General features: G+C 35.5%; 2 protein-coding genes across 2 annotated transcripts in view; one reads left to right on the top strand and one right to left on the bottom strand.

Annotated features, from left to right (window-relative positions):
- Positions 1-23,382, top strand: part of LOC136802303 (uncharacterized) — a 60,858-nt gene that overhangs the window by 36,565 nt on the left and 911 nt on the right. Inside the window, exons 3-14 of the mRNA XM_067059019.1 lie at positions 11,955-12,092; positions 12,525-12,656; positions 13,904-14,022; positions 14,236-14,299; positions 15,035-15,178; positions 18,417-18,581; positions 18,836-19,024; positions 19,285-19,527; positions 19,811-20,001; positions 20,411-20,542; positions 21,225-21,375; positions 22,949-23,131. Coding sequence (XP_066915120.1) covers positions 11,955-12,092; positions 12,525-12,656; positions 13,904-14,022; positions 14,236-14,299; positions 15,035-15,178; positions 18,417-18,581; positions 18,836-19,024; positions 19,285-19,527; positions 19,811-20,001; positions 20,411-20,542; positions 21,225-21,375; positions 22,949-23,131 — 1,851 coding nt within the window. The remainder of the gene's footprint in view (positions 1-11,954; positions 12,093-12,524; positions 12,657-13,903; positions 14,023-14,235; positions 14,300-15,034; positions 15,179-18,416; positions 18,582-18,835; positions 19,025-19,284; positions 19,528-19,810; positions 20,002-20,410; positions 20,543-21,224; positions 21,376-22,948; positions 23,132-23,382) is intronic.
- LOC136802418 (zinc finger protein 85-like) lies at positions 2,275-5,306 on the bottom strand. The gene is made up of 2 exons (XM_067059151.1): positions 5,221-5,306; positions 2,275-3,180 (listed from the first exon to the last, which is right to left on the bottom strand). Exons 1-2 carry the CDS (start codon positions 5,291-5,293, stop codon positions 2,309-2,311), a joined length of 945 nt encoding a protein of 314 aa, XP_066915252.1. The 5' UTR covers positions 5,294-5,306; the 3' UTR covers positions 2,275-2,308.

Raw genomic sequence — 23,382 nt, 5'->3', positions numbered from 1 at the left:
CATTTTACCCAGGAAAATGGGATATTTTAGGATCACATACGTCAATGTCAGATTTTGATTTCATGATAACTTCAAAGAATGAGTCAGCGAGTTTAAAAAGAGACGTAAATATGAAATATCAAGTCATGTATAAAAGTAAGAACCTTGACAAAGGTTTTGTATATCTTCAGAATAATGAACTTGGAGAAAGGGTTTCCTCTCTACAATTGAAAGAAGACTTTGAAAGTATGGTTTTGGGAATGAATATAAACGACTTTAATAATTCTTACAAACACTGTTGCCTGAATTACCTTTTAAAGTACTGTTGTTGCTGTCTCAGGGGAATGTCAGTTAAAGTGAACGGTCCAGCAATCACCATAGTTAGTAAATCAATTTTATCGAATGATTTTTACTTCGATATTACGTATTCGGTTCGTTGCAATGATTGGCCATCAAAGATCTCAAATTGGGGAGAGAGAAATGAAAAATGGCCTGAAATCCATCATATTGTGAGAATTAAAAATTATGGATGTCATCTTGTGCCCAAATCTCACTCTAATAAACACAATCAAGAAAAAACGTGGCGTATATCCTTTTCAAGAGCTGAAGTTGAGTTGTCGAAATTGATCCCACCTGTAGCAAGAATGGCCTTTCTTGCAATTAAAGCAATCAGAAAATATCATTTCCCTTTCCGCTCTTCTAAACTGTCTCAAGTATCAAGTTATTGCTTTAAATCTACTTTTTTTCACTCTTTGGAAAAAGCAGATCCTTCAATATGGCTGTCAGAAAGTGACGACAACATTTTAACCTGTTTTAATATTGTTCTTGGTGATGTAATCAAAGTTTTTGAAAATCAATCTTGCCCACATTTTTGGATACCCAACAATGATCTTTTCAAAGAAGTTCCGAAAGATCTTATCGAAAAATCCTTATCCATATTAAAGGACGTTCGAAAAAGACCAAACTTATACATTGGCTCTTTTTCAGTCTCTTACTTGGCACGATATCCAAAAATGAACGACGAAAGCAATGTTGAACATTTAGACGAAATGATTAGAAGAGTGTAAAACTATTCTATTTTTTTTTTTTTGGGGGGGGGGGTTTATGTAAGTTAGGCAACCAGAAAACTTGCTTGAGTTTTGTTTGAATGTTGTTGCTAACTGGATTTTATAGATTTTCTGGAATCGGTCTTCACGTTTTTTTATAAGAACATCAATAATTTTGCAAAGTGCAAAGTTTTTCTTTTTTAATTTATCATAATGGTCTTATAAGTGCATGTTTTGAGTGCATTTTCAAGCAATCTAGAGCTCAAATTTTCAAAATTTCCCCCTAAGGCCAAACCGGTTGGCCCTCGCGGTGTCACTAAACTTCAGCCCCCTTAATATGAAAATGCTTCCTACTGCACTGATCTGTAAAAATTCTTTAATCCTGATGCATTTACTTAAATTAAAAATCTGTCTGGCAAGGGATCTGCACCCTGACTTGAACCTTCAGTTCTCAGCTTATCTCTTATTTCTTAGGGCATTTATTCTATTTAGCAATAAGCTAAACTAACTGTTGTATTTGTTTGATTGTTTGAAAAGGATTTTCGAAAAAATTTGACGTGTCATTGGCTTAGAGGTCACCTAAAATATTTGGCAACCAGGGGTTACCTAAATCTTAGTGGTCACCTGAATTCTTAGGGGGCACCTTAAACCTGCTGCCAAGCCATGCCCTGAGTGACTCACGTGAAATACTGAGAGCTCCTAAAGCAATAATTGCTTTTACAATAATTTTTCTTTACGATACTTTTTTCATGCATTATTTGTGCGTCGTATGTACAATCATTACAATTTTCATATAAACAAAATATTAGTTCTAGTTTTTTATCTATAAATAATCAATAAATGAATAAAAAATAAGTGTCGATATTATAGAAAGAAAGTATCCTGAATTGCGATAAGTGTTTAGTCTGGAGCCCGGTGTTGGGGAATTTTTTTTGGGTAAATTTGGGCTGAAATTTAGGGTTTTTGGTGCTGAATCGAATTAATTTTTTCTGAATTTTTGGGCTGAAGATTTTCGTATTTGGGGAATTTCCCCTTTGTCATTTTCAGGGAAAATGAGCATTTTCGGGGGGTAGTGTCCATATCTAGCGATTGACATGGTTTTTTCCAATTTATGGTCCGTATTTTCTTACTATGTTACCGTTTTCTTCTATTTTCTTATTACATCCAACCTTAGGCAGGTCCATTAAGCATTTAACTTTAATTTTTTAGTTACAAAATTTCAAGATTTTTTAAGTAGTTATAAATAATCTACCTTAACGTTAAGTATATTCGCCACAATTTGACTATACTCCTTCAGGATGACAAGTTCTGATATGATGTTTCAGTTCTCCTCTTCTACCCATCGCTAATTTACAGTAACGACATCTGTAAGGTTTCTGGTCAGTATGAATGTGTGCGTGGAACTTCAAATTGGACAGTTTATTGAAAGCTTTTCCACACACTTTACAAGCGTACGGTTTCTCACCTGTATGTATCAAGATATGATTCCGTAAATTACCTTTTTGATGGAATCCTTTGCCACATGTTCGGCAGACAAATTCCTTAGTTTGGTTGTGTGTTCGGAGATGTGTTTTCAGTGTTGAAGATCTATTAAAGGATTTGGAACAGACGAAACACTTGTGAGGACGTTCTGAAGTGTGGATGATTTTGTGTCGGCATAAAGTGCTGGAGAGTCGAAACGACTTACCGCATATTGTACAAACAAACGGCTTCTGTGATGACGGAATGTATTCTTCGCCTTCAACGCCCATCTTTTTGGCATAAGAGGGCGCTCTTTGAAATTGTAACGGACCATTGTTCTGTCTCTCATATTCATAGATTCGCTTATGTGTTTCAGTGTAGCGTTCTTGGTAATAGATATCCTCATCATCATCAAAACTGTCAGAAACACTGATTTTTCTATAATCTACATTATCGTGGTCATCATTTGCCACCCTATACCGCCCTCTGAGATATTCTTCTTCAGGGGGTTCGCCCTCCTCGCTTGAATTTTCTTCCGTCTTTCGCCCATATTGATAGTGTGGTCTAAGTATATCCACTATGTTATTGTTGGCATCATAAATGATTCTGTTTTCTTGAGTTTGCTCCTCTGCCAGACGTTGGTCATCTTTGGCTTTCAAAATTTTGTAGCTTTCCCCCTGCCGGCTTTCGGTCTCTATGAATTGAATAATTTATAGTTATTCCAAGTAAGTTTTGGTAGCGATATTTTTATATAAGGACCTTTAGTACAGTTATGCTGGCTGGTCAGAACAAAATATCAGATCGTCTGAAAACATGAAATGTTTTGCATATTGTAAGGTGCAGTGTAATGACATTTTCTCGAGTAGATCCGTGTAAGCTCAATTAAAATATGGTTCGGAAAACACATTTAGAAAGTCTTGTATCGACGAGGTTAAAATGGTCAGTCTCTTGGATTCGCATTATTTTCTGACGCTTACCCTTTGGAAACCCGTTTTTGAATTTTAACAACCTGAACCAAATGATTCTTATTTCATCAAGAACTAGATTTGGAAAAAAATTATTCCCCAGGATATCACATCCTCAATATATGTGGACTCCTTCTAGGATTTATATTTAGGCCTTATGTTATATTAAGGCCTAGACACTAGTTAGAAAGCCACGCCTATCCCCTTTTAAGGTGTGCACCTCTTACCTACCAGATTTTATTTTAATTTAGTGTTTGTTTTTTATAAGAACACCAGTTTGGTCAAAACCTCAGGAATCTTGTAGCTATAAGCAGTACTAAAAATTAGAAACACAAGTGAGGCTTGAGAGCCAAAAATTACAAGTTCTTATAATACTTTTTCACCAAAGATCCCACAATACCACACACAAAAGTGAGAAGAAAATCAAAACAATAACAGTTTATCAGTTTTGAAGATCTTGGCATTTCGTTTTTATTGGTAATCCTTTCTTATCGCTTGTTTATAACCACCTTCTTAATTTCATGAAAGCAAAACATTTACTTTTAGTTCAGTTCCCCTTTTTTTCATTTCCTCTTTGTGCAATATATTTTGCATTAACCAGGCCCCAAAATACTCTCGTGAATTCATCAACAATCAACAGAGTCACGTCCTAGCACTCTTATACCCGATTTCCCTGTATTTCTTGTACATGGCATGCCTTGACCTGGGTGAAGGAACATTCACTTGCAGTAATAGATAATCAATAAGCAATAAGAAATGGGCTGTACCAGAAAAAAATTGTAGCCCCTATGTTGAGGAGCTCTTAACACCCTGGATTTTTTTCTCATTCTTTAGACCGCCCTGAATTTTACCTCCTCAACATATAATTCTGCAGTCCCACAGTCAGACTTGGATCTTGGATTTTCAACCTTATTCTACTGACCATGCTGGATTTTCGGCCTCATTTTACTGACCACCCTTGATTTTTTTAAACATTTTATACTGACCATCCTGGGTTTTGCCCTCCTTTTACTAACCACCCTGGATTTTTGACCTCATTTTACTGACCATCCTGGATTTTTGACTTCATTTTACTGAACATAGGGGGGACAGACTATTTCTGGAATAGCCCAATATTGAATCATGATAATAAAAAAAACTTTCGCGATAAGAAACCTTCGCGATTGTTGTTTCGCTCGTGAATTCACGAAAGTTCATGCGTTCATTCAATTCATAAATTTTACAACTTTTCGTCCTCGCGAAACTTCTACCCGCGAAGGTTTTTATGCCTAAAGTAGTCCACGACAATCCAAACCTCCTAGAAAAACAGACCTTTTCGGCCCAGTTACTCACCCCTCCTTGAGAAAGATACTAGACTTTTTCGTTTGATTCCATTACCCCCTCCAATTACCCACCGGTAAAAAAACAAGTTTTTCGAATCATTATAAGAAAATTTTAAGCTGCTTTCCCATCCCCAGTGTTATTTGGGCCTTATTCTTTTCCCATGGTTAAAAAAACTGTTACATTGTCACTGCACTGTCACTGTTTTTTTTGAGTCGAGTTTTCCCATAATTAATCGCACCGCGTGGCCTTCATGCAAACGCTGGATTGAAAGTAAAACCTGTCACCAAATTTCGAAAAATTGCCGCTTAAAAACAAAGAAAGGGCTAATGAGTATACTGAGAATTCTCTGGCCTTAAATCAAGAATTCTATCAAGAGTTGATGTCTATTATTCATCCCAGTAGAAACGTGGCAAAACTCCTGACTATGTAATTCAAATAAGACTTACCGTTCAGACAGCAGGTTGGATAACTTTTGAAGGTAATAGTTGGTGATCTTCGAACGAGGAAAGCTTTGGGCATCTTTTCCGGTACAAAGGTCGTTGTATACTAGGCGTTTAGTGTTGTTGTCCTAGGGTCCGATTTGTTTCCGGCGATTTATGCTTCAGAGTCTCTTGCAATGCTATTTCAAGAATAAGCTTTGAAGTTGACTAGTAAACGTCTTTCGATTCAGCTGTAGTATGCCTTCCAAGGTGTTACCTTTGTCATTGAAATGGTCAAGTAACCTGGCGACGTTTTCTTCTTTCTTCGGCGGGTGAAGAAGAGAGAAAAATCAACTGGCCACTTATCTGTTTAGCTGATCTCTTTCGTTTGCTTACGGCATGAGGATAAAAAAGTATCCACACCAAAAATAATATTTAAACAAATTTTCTTTTTCTCTTTATCAGCTTTTATTGTTTGTTTTCTTTTGTTTTATGATTAGGCCATTGTCCTTTTTACCGAGGAAGAATTATTTTATTGTTTTTGATAGGGGAGAAAAAACAACGATTAGGTTTCTAGTCTTTTTTTAAGAAAGTAAAGATATCTGCAGATTTTTCCCATCTGTGCTCCTCTGGAATCTATAAACTTTATTTTTTTTTTTTTTTCTCATCAAAGAAAAAAATGGACTAATACAGACTGCACCTTGGACCGATGGGCCTTAAAAAATGGATTTAATTCTTTTCCGAAAAAAAATTCAAAGGAAATTTTGACGAATATAAAAAGTGAAAAAAATTTTTATGAAAAATGTTCGAAAATAACTCATCTAATAAATAAAGCTTTTATAATATTAGTTTTAGAGGATGAAAGAAATGGATAGAGTAAGTACTTACTCTTACTTAGATCATCTCTTGCCATCTGGGTCACTGACCCCCTGTCTATAAAAATTGTTTTCAAATATAAAGCCTTAGATTTTTCTTTTCTGAAAAAAGCAAAGGTTTTCAAATAAGTTTTTGATTAACTTTCCGTACATCGGCTTAAATCAAAGGAAAGTAAGAACTGTGTACTATTCTTTTGACACAACATAAATATTTTGGTTTGAGCTTTCCAGGCAATATGACCGTTTCTTATTGTCGTAATTACACTACTGTCCCTTCTTCCACAGAATTCTTTGGACTCTCTATTCTGACGAGTGACACCATGCGAGTTCGCTGTACACTCTTTTCTTTTTTAATTTTTTGATGAAGCTCGGCTGCTCTTTATTTTTTGTATTTCGAACCTCAAATTGTTCTTATCCTGTTCTTATTTAAAGGGTAAAATTGAGGTATTTTAGGATCTATATACTGTACTCAATTTTTACTACTTTAACCCCTAAATTGTATGAAATTGAGTACACGTTTTTTTACAAGAGCTAACTATATAAAAACATAAGACTTCGATGGCCAAAATATTAAGAACAAGCTCAGAACATTTTAAGGCATTGCAGGCTCTAAAATACCCGATTTCTTAGAAATATGGCCAAGAAAGATAAATTTTAGATGTTCTTACAAAAAATAAACGTGTAGTAGGAGAGAATTTTCTATCAATTCACAGTCATTCACAAAAAGAGCTCATGAAGTAGTCCGAATCTTGAGGATTTTCGTTTCGCTTCTTTGTCTTTTATCGTCATTTTGTTTACTTTTCTGTTTCAAATAAATTCTTCCCTACTATAATATATTCCTTTTCTTCTCCTTCTGTACGCTATCACAACTTTAAATGACCGGCCGATCCCTTTGTTGAGGGGACATTGTTTTGATAAACTCCGACCGTTTTCAAAGTGTCCACCTTATATTAAAAGTAGTTGACTTTTAATCAAAACAAACTTTATATTAACTCACTGGTAGGTTTATTCTCCTACTTGCCAATAAGGAAGAGGTTGAAGATGACCCAAGAATTTTGTTTCTATTGATTCCAAGGACATTCCAAAGTCTAAAGGGTAAACATTCCTGGAAATTTTGAGCCTCTCTAGGAATGAATTTTTGAAAAAGTAATAAAAGCTTGACTAAAAGGACATTTTTATCCAAGATTAGAGTAAAATAATTTAGCCTTCCCATTAGATGAAATATTGTGTAATCTATGAAATGTACCAGGTAATATGGAGGGGGTTTTGATGTTCGATTGAGCGTTTTTGTACGTACGAACTCGACTTAATGTAAAACACCTATCGCCCACCTTTTTTAGCGTCCTATCAGCAGCTTTAGCTGACTTTCCAATTTCTGCTCTACACAAATTCGACTGAGTTTTTTAAGGTTTTTTTGCCAAAGTGAGATATCAAACTCAGATCTTCTGCATAGCCAACAAGATCGGTGGCCACTATACCACAGCGCCATGGTACTTAGGGTAGATCTAGTGCGAGTAATAAATCGGATGATTTGAGATCGACTTGAGAAATGGTTTATGGTTGATAATTTCAACAGAAGATTTTCCAAGTTATCCTTGATGTGGAAACTTACACACATTTTATCAATATCTTGCCTTATTACAAAATTGATGAAGACTTAAGTTGAAGGATAGCTCAATAGTAGTCGGGTTTTACTTTTATGATTTTATGTAAATCTGATAGCGGGTAGTAAAGAAAACATTGGTATAAATGATCCTTCCGAAAGTTATTCCTTAGGGTGAATTACTTTACTTCCCTGTGGTTTTCATGTAAAAGAACTTTCACCCAGATGGTAAACTCTCTTTAAAAAAAAACAGCGCGGACAAAACTTTTTTGAAGGGGCGAACGTTTTATATTAATTTCCTTCGGTTGATTCAGATTCAAATTCAGAACCATCTTTACTTTCTTGTAGCCTCTATGACGTAGGAATAATCTGCAGGTAAACTATTTATTTTGAAGAACCTTTAGAAAACACTTCAAAATATCCCTTCCTCGTAATAACAGATGAGATACCCCACAGTTTCCTGTAAAAATTCATCTACCGTACATTTCCGATAAAGACTTTAAATTCAAAATTTTTACCTATCTTTTCTTTTGGTTGTTTTTTATAAGAATCCGAGGCCAAAACTCTAAGAATTTTTTGAGTGGCTAAAAATATGCCAATTTTAAAGCTCCTGGATAAGAAAATGAACATTCATGGGCGTCTCCGTTCTAGTAACTCGAAAACGCATGGGGCACACAAATTATTCTAGTTATGGATCAAGACATTGTTAACTGAAGGGACATAAAATTCTTTGAGTTAATGAGACATTGTAGTTATAGAGACTTTTTATTTAGAGACTTTAAATACTGTATTTGAGAACAACTTAAAGTTTTGATATCCGTTCAAAAATTACTGATTGGGGACTGGAGCTCAGCAAATATTACAAATTATGAAAGAAGATATTAGTCAACGAAAACTCGTACAAAAAAGTAAAGTATAATTTGAAAATGGGAAATTATTCAAAAAGGGAGGAAAAACCTGATTTAATACTTAGAATTAAGTATTAGATTAAATGAACTAAAACAAGGTGACTCCGCCATCTTGTGACTAGGTTCCAGGCCTTCTCATTATTTTCGTTGTGATTATATTATTCGACAGAATAAATGAGCAAGAAATTTATAAAAAAAGTAAAGCCCACCTTTGTCTCTATACTTTTCCCTTTTTTTGAAAATTCGACCAAAATTCTTTCCCCTCCAGCCTTGGTTTTTGTTGGTTTGTATATCAAATTCGTATTAAATTTCTTTTTTGGTTATTTTTCTTCTCTTGAGGGACATTTTAAGGAACTTAGCTGGCGACAAACATCTTGTGTTTGGGCAGGGAAAAAAAGTTGATTTCTGAAGAAAATTACGTATGTCTTCATATAATAAAACACAAATCAAGTGAAATTTGATAAACAAAATTTGTACAAGTCCAACATTTTTGTATAACCTTATATTATTTAATCACTTAGAAGCTTCATTATGATATTCATCGGGTCACATGATTCGTTGTGTTCATTTCATTGAAGTCATTTGGTTTCGGACCCTGTTTACACCACACCCTTTTCCCCGTCAGTCCTTATCACAAAACTACCTCATTTCGGGCAAGGAAACACCCAACACCATGTCATTTTGTTGGGAAAATACCATCATTTTTTATGGTTTTTGCGGATTTGCATTCAGTAAGCGTTTTGATGGTAGTAAGTTTGCGACCACTGTCGAGAGCGACCCGAAGGTGCCATTTTCCTTATTATACCCAAAGAAAGGGCGATTTCTCCTGGATTTTCCCATTTACTTTTGATCTTCCTCTTTCATTGCTGAGCATCATGCGAAGAGGCATCGGGCATCTTTAGTATCACCCCGCTTGGGGTTGGTCGAAAGCTCATTTAATATTCATCCCAAATCTGGATGAATAAGGTCAAAGCTGTGCGCCAACCTGCGCAGTTTCTCTTACGAAGCCATGGTCTGGAGTTAATACGTGTCATGTGTGGAGCATCAGAATCTGCTCGGAGATTACTCAGGTGGTCTAAATGGCCAAAATGTTCCCCGGTATGTCCCAACAGCTGTCATCATATCATCATTCATCATTTCCCAACGAACATAGTGGTAGTTTCTATCTTTGGATAAAAAACACAAAGTTCAATTGTAGCTACTGGCAACTCAAGTCCATGTAACGAAACCCCATAGAAAGTGCCATGAAGATCTTTCCAATGGACACTTGTTTACTAGTCTTCTACTGTGTAATGTTTACATTTTGATCACAGCTGGATGTTATCGACAGGTATTCATGGTAACAGCAGGTGTTACCTAAAAAAACATATGCGAATATACTCTTCTTTGTAAGAATCAGATAACTTTTGTTGAGACTTGGCTGTTCATATTTTTGTCACTCTAACAATTAAGTTGTTCCAATCATTTTACGGGCACAAAAATGGAGATGTTTTAGTCTCAATTTTCTTAAGATTCAGCCTTTCCAGGTTCCAAAATTGCTTTTTTCTATATTTCAGGTGTTTTTAAACCTCTTCCAGCAGTTTGTATCATATATGTCATACGCCATAAGTGGTATTATTATTTGCGGAGAAAAAAATATTTTTCTAAATCAAAATCAGATTTTTGCCTTTCTGAAAAATTAGCTTCGATAAAAGCAATAGATTGTGCGTGAATCATACACGTATAAATATAAACAGTTTTTAAACCCTTAACCATTTTGGTCAATTTTCAGATGAATCGGGCATTGGCCTTTTTCTGTTGCACAATTACGATTGGAAATTTCACATTCCGATTTATACATCTTTATTTATTGGTACCAACAATTCCATTCATGATATAAACAAGCTAAGATTAGGTAATCTTTTCCCAATCGGAAAACATCCAATATTTGTTATTAAGGGTTTGACAAGTTTGAAGGGCCAAGATTCAGCTTGCAATCTTTTATTTATAAAGTGTTTTCAATTTGCTCAAGAGAATCGACCAATGTGATTTCCCGCTGAGTTGAATGGCATTAATCTACACAGGAGCCTTTTACGAATATTTATTTTCGAGCATTTCCAAAGCATTGATTCTATACCATGTATTTATCGAGTAGTATGAAAATAGAAAAGGAAATCAGATGCCATCTTGGATTTGGCAAGGTGAAAAGGTTTTTTTTAATATCCAAGGCAGGCGCGTATCCTATATGTTGACAAAGCAGGATAACAATAGAATTTCTTAAATTTTGTGCTTTCGCGGTGCGAGAGAACGTTGTGTTTTTTTCTTGTTAATCAATTGATTAATTGATACGTTAAATCATATCCTTTAAAGGGTGAGGAAGACGATATTTTTTATTTCGAGGACTGATTTTTCTTCCAAAATCCTTGCCCACCTACAAAGAATACGATGTCCCTGTAACTTTACTTTAAGATTATAAATTTATTTCAAACTCCGAAGCTAAAAATAGTACACCATTCAAGTTGCATGCGTTACGGCGATCATCGGGCGTACAGATAAATCATTTAGGATTGTATTATGTTAACCCATAACGATATACTAGATATGTAGGACAGCAGTAATGTAAGGGTAGAATGAAGGCCTCAAGGCATAAGGTATCTGCATAACCAAGTAAGTTTAGTCACACCAATTTCCAATGGCGCTGAAGCTCTAAAGTAGTGGACCAATATCCAAACAAAACAGTTGGCTTTAAGTGTTGTCCGTTCCGTCAATTGTGAAAATTTCAGTCGAATAGTCTGTTAATCAAGGGTAGGGTATATAATTCTCTTTCTGTGAATTTCGATGCGAGATCTTCAGAATAAATGGACTCTAGTGATGAGAACGTGTTTTTCTTTATCAGAACACATTAATATTTCTAGCACTACAAATCAAAAGAATCTTGAACACGCACGTCGAACTAAGATTTGTGGAAGATTCCAGTTACAGTAGTAAAGGATGTGTTTAAAACGGTTGTTAGCCGAAGGGACCAAAAAAAGCTTGTTGTTATGGAGACTATTATAAGATTCGAATTATGGAGAATCTTCTGTAGCTTTGGGGTTTCGTCTGCTGAAAATATTCAGCTTTGGTGTAATAAGGGTAGGTGTGATGATTGGCGGTGATTGGGACAGACAAAAACAAACGAAACTACATCAACAAAAAGATCATCAAGTGGAAGGATGAAATCATCCTTCTTGCTGATATAGCCGCCACATATCCTCAATCGGCGTATGCTGCTTACGTAACAACATTTACCATGAACAATAGTTTGGAAAGGTATTCGAAGGATGCGATCACTACGCATCGGTACTGCTTCAATTCAATTTAAAAATAATCTCAATATTCATTTTATTTAACCTTCAGATGATTTGAAGACAATGTGGATGAATGAATGTGTTATTGTGTTTTTGGTGGTGCAACGCATTACCTGTGGTGTAACTTTTGGCGGACCTTCTGGTGGACAAACGACAACTGTACCAGCACCAGCTGTATATAAGAAGCGTAAGTCAAGCTAGACTGGCACCCCAGTCGGGCTGGAACGGTATCACGTGGGAAAAGTTAGCGTAAGGAGTTAGGTAAGCATAGGAAGAAACTTTGTCGGTTGCATAGGCTGAAATCAGTTACCTGTTAATCAGCAGCCTCTCTCTCTAACTTTTGCTCTTTCTCCTACGCAGCTCCTATTCTAAAAAACACCCGCCGCTTTTATGTTCCCGCCCTCTGACATGATTAATTAGCAGACTAGTTTGCTAGTCTAAAGTCAAGCAAAATACACAAAATTCCTATCAGCTGATTCATGTAAAAAAGTCTAGTAATCAGTTACCTGTTAATTGTCTAGTTAAAAATCACTCTTTTTAATCGATAACTCTGAACTATTCGAGTACTTCTAGAGCGAACTAACACCATCCTTTTAAAATGTATTTTATTTTGTTTTAGTTGACTGCAGTGATGTATACAATATGCAGAAAGTGGGCTTGTATCTAAACCCTCTTGGAGATAAACGTGTGGGGTTTACAAAAAAAGTGCAACCAAACGAATACTTCTCTATATTTGGTGATGATACTATTAGTAGGTTCTTCGTATACACAGTGAAGTTTCCATACCTCGATTTTGTTCGAGTTAAGGAAATTTCGAATTAAGGTTTATTAGGTATTGTTAACTCAAGGGATCATAAAACTTCTTCAAGTTAAGGAAACATTCGAGTCATATAGGTTCGATGCGTTAAAGAAAGAGACTCAATTACATAAGTAAGTATAAAAAAGTTCAATTGCTAGATTAGACCTACCCTGGGGGCAAAATTTTCGAATGAAACCTTCGACGGGTAATGAGACATTTTTGTTACTTTTCGCTAATCAAAGTTTTAGATTGTAAAGAGTGTAAAAATGGTTTTCGGAGTCTTTTTTGGGGGAGGGGCGGCACTCAAGGTAAGCGAACTCCTGTTAGCGAGGAGGGTCCCATCTACATGAAACAGGGTCAACTTCAAAATTTATGGTCAGAAAAACAGAAAAACTCTTTGTTTTCTCAGGCAATAATTTTTATTTGTCGACGGCGCTATGCGGTCCTTTATTTTTCGATGATTCTAAAAGAACACTGAATAGGCCAACAAGGGAAGATGAATAATTTTTCTGGAAATGTAGGGGGGTGATTTTAAAGACCTTCAAACATTTTCAAATAATATTGAGTGCGCCCCTACCGACACAGATTGAAGGTTCCGAATATGAAAATATTCTCTTTTCGTTTTTTGGACCTACCTCGGTGGAGGTCCTATAAATTAACCCATATTAGTTAGTTAGTTAGTCAGTTAGTGCGTTCGTTACCAGCTTTTCTCGAGATTGGCTCATTAGTTTTTTCTGATTTTTTTGCACAAAGATGTGTAACTATAAACCCTCGAATGTGACGGAGCCCGATTAATTTTTTCTGATTTTTTGTATGAAAGTAGGGTACCATCATAGGTAAAACATGGCTCTAGTAGATTTTTTCAAAACAATTTTGTTGGCTCAAAAAACGCATGTTTATCTATAAGAATTACTATTAATAAGCATACATCAATGTTCTTAGCCAAATTACTCAATTTTTTGATGAGATATATGTTTTTTTTGCTCACAAAGTCTTGAATATGAAAAAGTATTTCAAGAGCATGAAATTTTGGTTTCTAAACGTTTTTTTTATAAGAAACAAACGACTAATTTGAATAGATCGTCACTATATGTGTTCTGAATGATTGTTTAATGGTCACGCTCACGTAGATATCAATCATATATGTGTTAAATGCATAACCAGGTAGGTCCATAAAAGTATCGCTTGTTTTTAAATAGGTTGTGATGTCAGAGTTATTGCCATCAAATCCGACTATTATTTGAAAGTAACCACAGATAAATCTTTTGATATTATCTCCTCTTCACTACAAGAACTACTACAATTGGATTCTAACTCGGTATGTTATGTACAACTAAAGTCTACCGTCATCATCACAGTTTAGTTTTCTCTGAAATCTAACCCGTGAGGACGGACTATAAAATTTCATTAAGCATATCTTAATTACATTGATATTCAAGGCTATTGTTTAACTTGCTGTTGTTCATTAACACTAGAGCTTCATTTTGGAGGTTGACCAATCATCCTCACTTATCCATTATTCCTTTTCTAGAGAACTTCATTTGTAACAGACTCCAACACAGTCAAACCGAATGACCCGCTTATTTTAAAGAAAGGTATGGAATGTACCTTTAAGGAAGAAATTTTGGCGGAAGGGAAACTAAGCTATTCACCAAATTGAATCCCTTTGAAAAACTTTTTCGATAACCCGTAGTCTAGCAAGCTGGACGACTAATTCAGACATAGTAGAAATAAACAAAAAGTAAAGGAGGGAACAATTTTAGTTTATGCAAACTCTAAATCCCGTAACAATAATCGTATTACCATATAACGCCTATACTACTGCATTACACGCATAATGAACGACTCCAGTCTAGATAACCCGCAAAATTGAATTTCCGCCAAAATCTTTAGGTAGCAATTATATAAACTTTGTTGACTAATATTTTGATTAAGTTCACATCAGGGAGGAAAAAATCCGAATGTAATATCCCAGGCAGTTTGGATTCCAAAAAATAATTCTTTACTATTAATTAAAAATTTATTCTCCTCAATTCGCAAAGTTTAATGTAGCAAATTTCTTTAAAAAGACGACAACCCCCGATATTAATTATCTGGGTGCCGCACAATTTTTCACGTGCCTTCAATTGGAGTGAAATGCTGATATCTATCTATTCTCTGCCGCGGAAATTCATGCGGCAAACTCTTAGATTAAGTATTTCAAGTTGGGAAACAAGCACTAAAAAAGGTCGATTTCTTGAGTTAAACCATTTTTATTTCACCATATTATGACGTCACACCGTGGCTGAAAATTTGTTTGGAGTGCATTATTATTCTTTTTCTCATTCAAGGATTAAGGCATTACGCTTCGTACACTGAAACCCATCTAACTTCAATAAAATACAACACAAATAAATACAAAGACGTGGCGACACCTCATTTACTTGTGCAAACGACACCGTTTACCCCAAATATGGAACTGGAGGTATATGTTGGTAAGTAATTATCATTTGCAACTCTTTCTTCCTCTCTCGCTCTCTTTATACCTCCCTCTCTGAAATGACTGTTACGGTTTGGATGGGACATGACCCTCGCTCGATTAGTTGCTTCTAAGAAGAATGAGTATTTTTATAACATTTTTAAAACTGGTACACCAATGACAACTTCATGCTCTACACGTTTTTTTTTTATTAGAACACCTAAAATTTGGCTGAGCCTGGATGTGCTTATTTTTTTTAGCAATTTTCAGCCTAAAATGTTCTTGAATGCGTTCTTAATTTTTCAGACTACTCTAAATCGACAATATGATACAAAATAAAGAGCACTCAAATTTGGCAAAATTTGGACAATATTTGACTCTCGATTTTTGAAGATCCACCCCTAAATTCGGTTAAAACTGCTTAAAAAGAGGAAAAAATTGTAGTTTCTTGTCATTTTTTTCCAAACTGAGGCTGCGCATGTTCTTAAGATGTTCTTAATTTTTCGACGAATTTCAGCCTATATGTTCTTATAAACTGGGTTCTAATATCGTCATATCGTCCGCATAATTCGCAACCTTAGTATCCCCAATGATGAAAAAGAGGTCACAGATATAAATATTGAAAAACAGAGGGCCAAGGATTGATCCCTGGGGAACACCATCCTTGATCTTGATCCAGTTACTCAGTTCGTTGCCTACTTTTGTCCTTTGTTGCCTATTTTCTAGATAACTCTTGACTAACCCAGTGGAAAGGTCATCGAACCCGTATGCACTGATCTTTGCTACAAGTAATTTGTGGCACATGCAGTCAAAGGCCTTAGAAAGGTCGATGAGCAGTGCCCCAAAAACATCTTTTTTGTCATTGGCTAGATTCCAGAGCTCTTCCATTGGGAGAAGAGAGGTTTGAGTGGAATATCCTTTCCTGAAACCACATTGTTGTTCATCAAAGTAGTGCTCAAAGTATTCTGATATTTGATTGTGATATTTGATATACTCTTCTTTTCGTAAATTTTGGATATTACCGGCAGTATACTTATTGGTCTATAGTTACTTTTATCGTTTTTTAGAATTTTTCTTGTAGACTGGGGTGACTGTCGCGAACTTGGAAATGTTGGGAAAAATACCTGAGCTGAAGGAGTCATTTATGCTTATAGAGAAGCAGCTTGCAAATAAGTGAGAGTATTTTTTGATTATTTTCGCTGGTATATCATTTTCCGTTTGAGACTTATTTGTCTTAAGGTTACTAATTATCTTCTCTACTTCGTCTTCGGTGGTGTTTCTAAACTTGAAGGAGTTTTCATTGTTTGATACCTTTTCTTTTATTTTGAGTATACTAGGGTGGTTTCTAAAAAGCATTATTTCATTTTGAAGAATATTATCAGAAAGTTCATTGAGAGGCACTGGTTCTATTGGTGGTTGATTGAGATCTAATTTTTCAGTGATATTTATGAAGAACTCATTAAACAAAGTGAAAAAAAAATTTTGAAAATGTGATTTTTTGGTGTTTTTCAGCATTTTTGAGTGAGTTTAGGCCAAAAATTGAGAAATCTAAAAAAAAAAATAATTTTTTGCAATTTTTCTTTAACCCTTTGAGTGCCAGGGTCCTTTTTCTAAGTTTTTTTTTAAAAAATCGCTAGTTCAAACTTTAAGGGCTTATATCTCCTGATCTAGAAGGAATTAGAAGCTCGTATATAGCTCGTTGGATAGCTTAGAGTCTCTTCTTTCTTTTGGGCGCCTTCGGCGCCGCCCGATTTAGGAAGGGCGTGGTGGGCGGCGGCCAAGGGGGGGGAGGTAGGTTAGGGAATTAAAGCAGTCAGGCCCGCTGCGCGGACCTGACTGAACTGATGAAAAGGTGCCCAGTGGTAAAATTTCAAATCAATTTACTAGAAGACAGAATAAAGTAAAACAGGGCCAAATTTGGAGGTTCTTGGATCACTCGTTGACCAAAAATAGTCAAAAAACGGTCAGAATCTCAAAAAAGTGAATTTTTGTCAATTTTTTGCATTTTTTTGACTTTTTTGCTTAAAATTTCGCTGGAAAGACTCACTTTTGAATTTTTTTTTGCTTGACCATAAAGGACAATCTAATTCCTACGAGTTCGACCAAAAATAACGATTTCTAACTCAAACTGGGCATTACAGGAGGGCTTCGCCCTCCTATATAGCCCATGTCGTATATATACGACATCGGCACTTAAAGGGTTAAACATTTTTCCAATTTCTTTATCATCTTTAATCAGTTCATCATTTTCGACTAAGGTTATCTCACTTATTGGTCCTTTATTAGAGAAAAAAGGGCGCACAGTTTTCCAAAATCTTTTATTGCCAGTGATTTGCTTTTCATCCAGAGATTCATAAAATCTTCTTTTAGTGTTTCTCAGGAGATATAAGCATCGGTTTCGCTGTTGGTTGTAATTATATTTGTTAATGTTAGAGGGGTCTTTTCGTTTAATGTTATTAAGTCGAGATCGATGCATCATGGCCTTTCGTAGTGATTTTGTCATGAAAGGTTTATCATTACCTCTTAGTATTTTAGTTTTTATCGGTGCTTCAGCGTTTAGAAGATTTACTACACTTTTCATTTTATGTTCAAAGTTGCGATTCGACTCAAGTACTTGTGTTAAATGATTTTTGAAAAGATCTTCGTTAAGATTTTTGTAGCATCTATATTTAATGGCTTTAGGTGGACACTTTTCAAAAGTGGTTTTTAAGACGCTTATTGTGATGTTGTGAAAGTCCGATAGGCTATTAGATACAGAGGAAGAGCCCTGAAAACTTCTTTTGTAATTTGTTAGCATCAGATCAATGCATTTTGGATTTTCTGCGTTTTTGAAGCACGTAGGTTCATTTATCAAGCTAGAAAGCTCCCTGCTAGCAAGAAACTCAGGCATTTTATGTTTGTCGATTTCACAATTGAAATCCCCCAGTAGTAAAAGTCGGTCATGATCTCCTATAGAATCAAGGCTATTTTGTAAAAGCTCTAAATGTGAATTTATATTGTCTACATGCGGATTATAAGAGCAACCCAGTAGCCATTTTGCTTCTTCAGATTGACCTCGATGAATATGGCTTCATAATTCTTGTCTTTTAATACGAGTTTAGAAGGAATGCCCTGACGTACGTAGAGTAGAAGACCTCCTCCCTGTTTGTATGTATGTTTTAGTGTTGTTTGGATTTATTTTTGTTCAAAAAGTTGCGTACATATAATGTTGTTTTGTTGTGTGTCCTTAACACATGAAAATATACATCCTAAAGGTTACAAATGTGAAGCAGTCAATCCTAACCAGTTGAAAATCTGTTGGCCGACACATCCAGGAGACGTCCAAGGAACGTACCAAATCAACAAAAAATGTGAAGGAGTAGTCAACGGATTCAACGATACAGAAATCATCGAAACACAATCATGCAATTCTACTATTGGTATAAATACATTTTCATATTATTGGCCGACCTTGTTTATCAAAATGTGAGAAAATTTGTATTTAGTTCGAGTAGCTCCCGGTGAGTTCGAATTAGGGTTTACACTTTTCAATCATCTCGCAATGCTTAAGATAATAGAATTACAAATTGACTCTACTATAGAAAAAAACTAACCTATTCGAACAAAAAATTGTCCAAAAATCAGCCAACTTGAATATTTTGATAAATTGACATGATAATGATTTAATCTTTAGGCTGGACAGCTTGGTCAGACTGGCATCTCTCTGAAGAGGAGGGCGAGGATCCAATGGGCAGTGAAAATATCACAATATGGAGGAATGCTACTTCTTGTATGCAACAAGGCGATGGGATGTCCAACGAAACGGACGTAGATGAATATTGGTGTGGTGCTGAAATTTATCACATCAGGACTGTCCAAAAAGGTTTTTGTTATTTTCCTAAACCAAGTCTACGGCTTTGACTTTGAACGCACCTACAATATCTTCCGAGACTTGTTTTTTCATTCATTTGATGACTTAATTTGTATTTATAGCCACTTCCACTTCTGTATTTATCTACCCAATGTATACCCTTGAAGGGGTGGGTCAATATCCAAGCAGAAAATTAATGGGAAAACTTCAAAGAAACCATTGACTATACTACTAATATATAAATGTTTTAACATTCACCCCGTCCCTTTTAGATGAATACCGTTACAGTGATTACTTTTGGGCGGGAGATGGTGAATGTCAACTATACCATCCAGAAAGACAAGTCATGGATCATTTAAACAACCAAGAGGACCCTTCACCCACATGTGGGAACGGATTTCAAGTTTTTATACAGACAACTTGCGTCAAAGGACCTTACTCGTTAACGCCAGAATCACCAGATCTATGTCCACCACCTGGTTTCCACATTGTGGATTGTTATATTGAATGCCCAGGTATTCGTTGGTTGGCAATAGTAAATGTTGAAATTAGTAAATTTACTTGCGTAAATAATTTCCCTTGGTTTCTCAAAAAAAGCTTAAAACACAATTTTAACAATTTTAGCTTAGGATTTGTTGTTTATTTAGAATCTTCGGATAACTTTTGTGTAAAGATTCTTATTTTGTTCACCAAATCGATGATCTTTTTTTGTTACCGACCAATCAAATTTCAACCTTGTAGCTGACCATTAAAGCTTTAAATTCACCATTACCTTAGTTTCGGTTATTCTAACTCCAGATCAAAACGATTACGGCAAAAGTATTGAGCATGATGTTGAAGACTTCTTGGTGGACGAATTACAATCAGAATACTACAATGAGTCATCACCACTCCGAATGAACATGAAATGGTTACCCGCGTACGAAAACACGTACACCAATGGGCTTCCCCAAGCGAAATCACCGGATCAAAACTTTATAGAATTACAGGTTTGGATATTTTCATTATCAAATAAAAACAAGTTTGACAGTATAGACTATTGAAGGCCTGCCGGATGTTCCCCTGAAAAAATTCTCTATCAATATAGATTATTTTGGTGGAAACTGATTTTTTTGTTTTTATCCTAGGTGTCTAATTTTTGGAAACTGTAAGAATTAATCTTTTGTCAAAATTCATACATTATATTTAACAGTTTAAAAACCTGATACCCCTGCACCGCGAAGATGGGCCTCCTTTAATACAAAGTGTGCTGTCAAAAAACTGGGTTAATTGGTAGGATTTTCTTTACGAAGGGGACTCTCGCTAATGTCACGCGAGGAAGCTGTATCAGACGCACACGGTTAACAAAAAATTGATTTAGAGTTATTCTTCGTGGCTTATTCTTCTCTTGTCTCGTAGATCAAACTGAATCAACCAGTATTCTTCGAAAGAATCGAACTCAAGCTTCAACCAATGCCAATTGGATATCCATATGGTCAAGTTACTTTTACTTCCTCAAAGGATTCAGGAAGAACTTGGTCGAATTCTAGTGTAAGTTTTTGTTCTAAATCTCATTAATCTATTGTTTAAGAGCAATGAAATCTCCATTAACACTAAGTTTATCATAGAGGGTAGGCCCTTGCTTGGGGTAGACCAAGTGACCTCAACTTACGTTTCAGTGCGTATAGTTCGACTCTCCTCGTTATTCTTTCCCCTTGTGAAGAAAATACTTCATTTCATCAAAAACATTGGTGTACAATCGAATAATATCCAGGGGGTCGTGGGTACAGGTGACGACGTGACGCTGGACAGGGTCCAGGCTCTAAAGATATTTGATTAGGTCCAAAATTCACTCATTTTTACGATGTGTGTTTGACAGGGTCGACTTTTCCTTATTTTGGACAATTTTCAATTTTTAGTCATTTATCATTTTTGCCACTTTTCAGGATGGAAATATGTAATTTTTTCTATTTTTTGCTCTGACAGACTTTCCAAACTCTAGGGGTCAAGGTCTGCCATACCCGTACCCCACGGAATAATATATACCCGATAACATTCGATTGAATCGCAATTATACTGTTTGAATTAATATCGATGTAATTATTTTATGTCGCGATTCTTTGTATATTCGTCCCTTTTATCGAAAGAAATTTTTTTAACGATATTTTGAAGATATCAACTAATATCGTATTAGAGAGCTTTCTTTGAATTCTCTTCGTTGTATCTCTTATAGAATGTAACTTACATGTCAAGCGGTGACACGTGGGTTGTATTTTCACCGATGGAAGTCAAATACCTCTCGGACATCAAATTTCACTTCGATATGCAGATTACTGACCAAACAATCTTCCAAGTTATTGCTTTAAATATTTTTAAAACGAAAAGTAAGAAGATGTTCTTTTTCTAATGTAACTTACATGTCAATGACATGACATGACGACTAATTTATACATAGTAGAAATAAAGCAAAAAGTAATGCAGGGAACAATTTTATTCGTCTAGAAACCTTTGTGCACTAACTCCAAACAAAAGAAAAGTGTCAATATTGCAATTATAATTTTTCCCCGCTCAAAATAATTCTTGAGAAAAAAAATGTGTGTGGATTTGCGTATTGAAAGTTTTTCATTTGAGTTGATTTCGTTTTGAGAGTTTGTTATTGCTTGATAAATTGCTTTCTCGCTACGCAAGTTTCTGCGTAGCTAGCCGGGGTATCTATAAGGCTGGAACACCGGATTCTTCCAGTCGTTTATGCAAACTAAATCCCGTATTATTAGTATTACACGCATTTTAAACGACTCCAGTCTATTCTTTTTCAAGATATTTCAACATCAATAATTGTTAGATAGTGATTGTTCTTAGGCGTCGGCTCTGAAATTTCCGGTTCAAATACCTGCTTCAAGAACGAACCGACCAGCTATGGATTCAATGAAAATAAATAATCGAAAGAAACTTGCCTTTGCGGTCTTAACCTTAATGATTGCAGATTCTGTGCATCAGAAATTTTGCTAGAGGGTTGATCTGCTGTTAAAGCCTGGAAAAAATCCCTCTAATGATCCCTCGCAAGAATGCTTTCGAATACATTCAACGTTAGATTTTTATGTGGTAGCGTCCTAGGATTGTATAAATGATATCGTAGATTCTAAGAGTTGGCCCTTACTGCAATTGAGAGCAAACAAATCATCAATAAAAAATTGCTTTCATAATCTTTTCGAGATTGATGTTTTTACCTTTTTGATTCATGATAATTTTTAAAATCAGAATTCAAAATAAGTTCTCACTATATGTTTTGTAGCGTGAAATTGACATGCCGAAGTCATAATTCGACCTGTAATGACAAATAGTAATTCTATTCAGAGCGCAATCAACGCCGAGAAAAGACTTTCATCGTGCGTTATTCTTAGTTCGAATGTGATTGATAGTCTCTGTTCGATTCCCCTCATTCAGCAATTTTTTTTTGAAAATCACGCAATTTTTGTTCAGGCTAAGTTTTGCAATTCGCATACTTTTGTCTCCCGAATGGACGTCCCCCCACTAATTGTTAAGAGAAAAAAATCCATCTCCCCCGCTCTTATTCTGTCTTCAAATTACCCCCCGCTCTTATTAAGACCCCCCCCCGCTAATTAAACACGAATAATTCAATATTTTATTACAGTGTTACTTAATTGTTAAAATTTCCCTTTTTGTTAGTATTGGTTCTTATTTTACGTGTTCATTTGTTAAAGTTTCTTTTTTGTTGTTGAAATTGATATCAGTTAAAAAAATTCTGTCTTCAAATCACCCCCCCCCCTCTGCTTATTAGAATATAGAAAATTTTCTTACCCCCTGCTTATTCGGACCCCCCCCCCCCCGGTCTATTCAGGAGACAAGAGTATTCACGCAAGTGAAAAACCCATTCACGCAAACCACTGGAGGAGAAATAAATCGCCTATTTATCTACCTTTTTTCATTTGTTTACAGATTGGGGTAATTGGTCAGTCTGGTCCAACTGGACCACGTGTACCAATCAGGATTGTCTGGCGGACAATGCCACTTGGTATCGTACACGAAATTGTGACAATTGGAGAAACGATGACATCATCACAATCAATGCTAAACAATGTCCTGGTCAATTTATGGAGGTTGCAAAGTGCAAGTGCTTAGGTATATGAAATCTTGTTTTTCGTCTTTCGTTTATTTTTTCTGGTACTGCGTATTATTGAAATGTAAAGAATTATTTGAATTGCAAATTCGAAAAGAAGATTTTTGCCGTAAATGAATATTAAGAAAACGCTCCCTCCAACCGTTCCCTTTGAAAAGCTATGACAAGTGATTCTCAAACTAAGAAAGCTAGATTTAAATGTATAAAGTATTCTGAGCCTACTACGATGACGAGTTCAAAACAGCGCACATTT

The sequence above is a fragment of the Clytia hemisphaerica genome, unplaced genomic scaffold, assembly GCF_902728285.1.
Source record: "Clytia hemisphaerica strain Z4C2 unplaced genomic scaffold, Clytia hemisphaerica genome assembly, whole genome shotgun sequence".
NCBI classification, from domain to species: Eukaryota; Metazoa; Cnidaria; class Hydrozoa; order Leptothecata; family Clytiidae; genus Clytia; species Clytia hemisphaerica.
Note: the sequence above shows the minus strand (reverse complement) of the source record. Positions and strands in the feature narration are given on the sequence as shown.

Bases quoted from the DNA above. Each gene is read 5' to 3' on its own strand.
- LOC136802418 (XM_067059151.1), bottom strand. From the start codon at position 5,293: ATGCCCAAAGCTTTCCTCGTTCGAAGATCACCAACTATTACCTTCAAA. The intron at 3,181-5,220 runs GTAAGTCTTATT...TTCAATTCATAG, and splicing joins TCCAACCTGCTGTCTGAACG to AGACCGAAAGCCGGCAGGGG.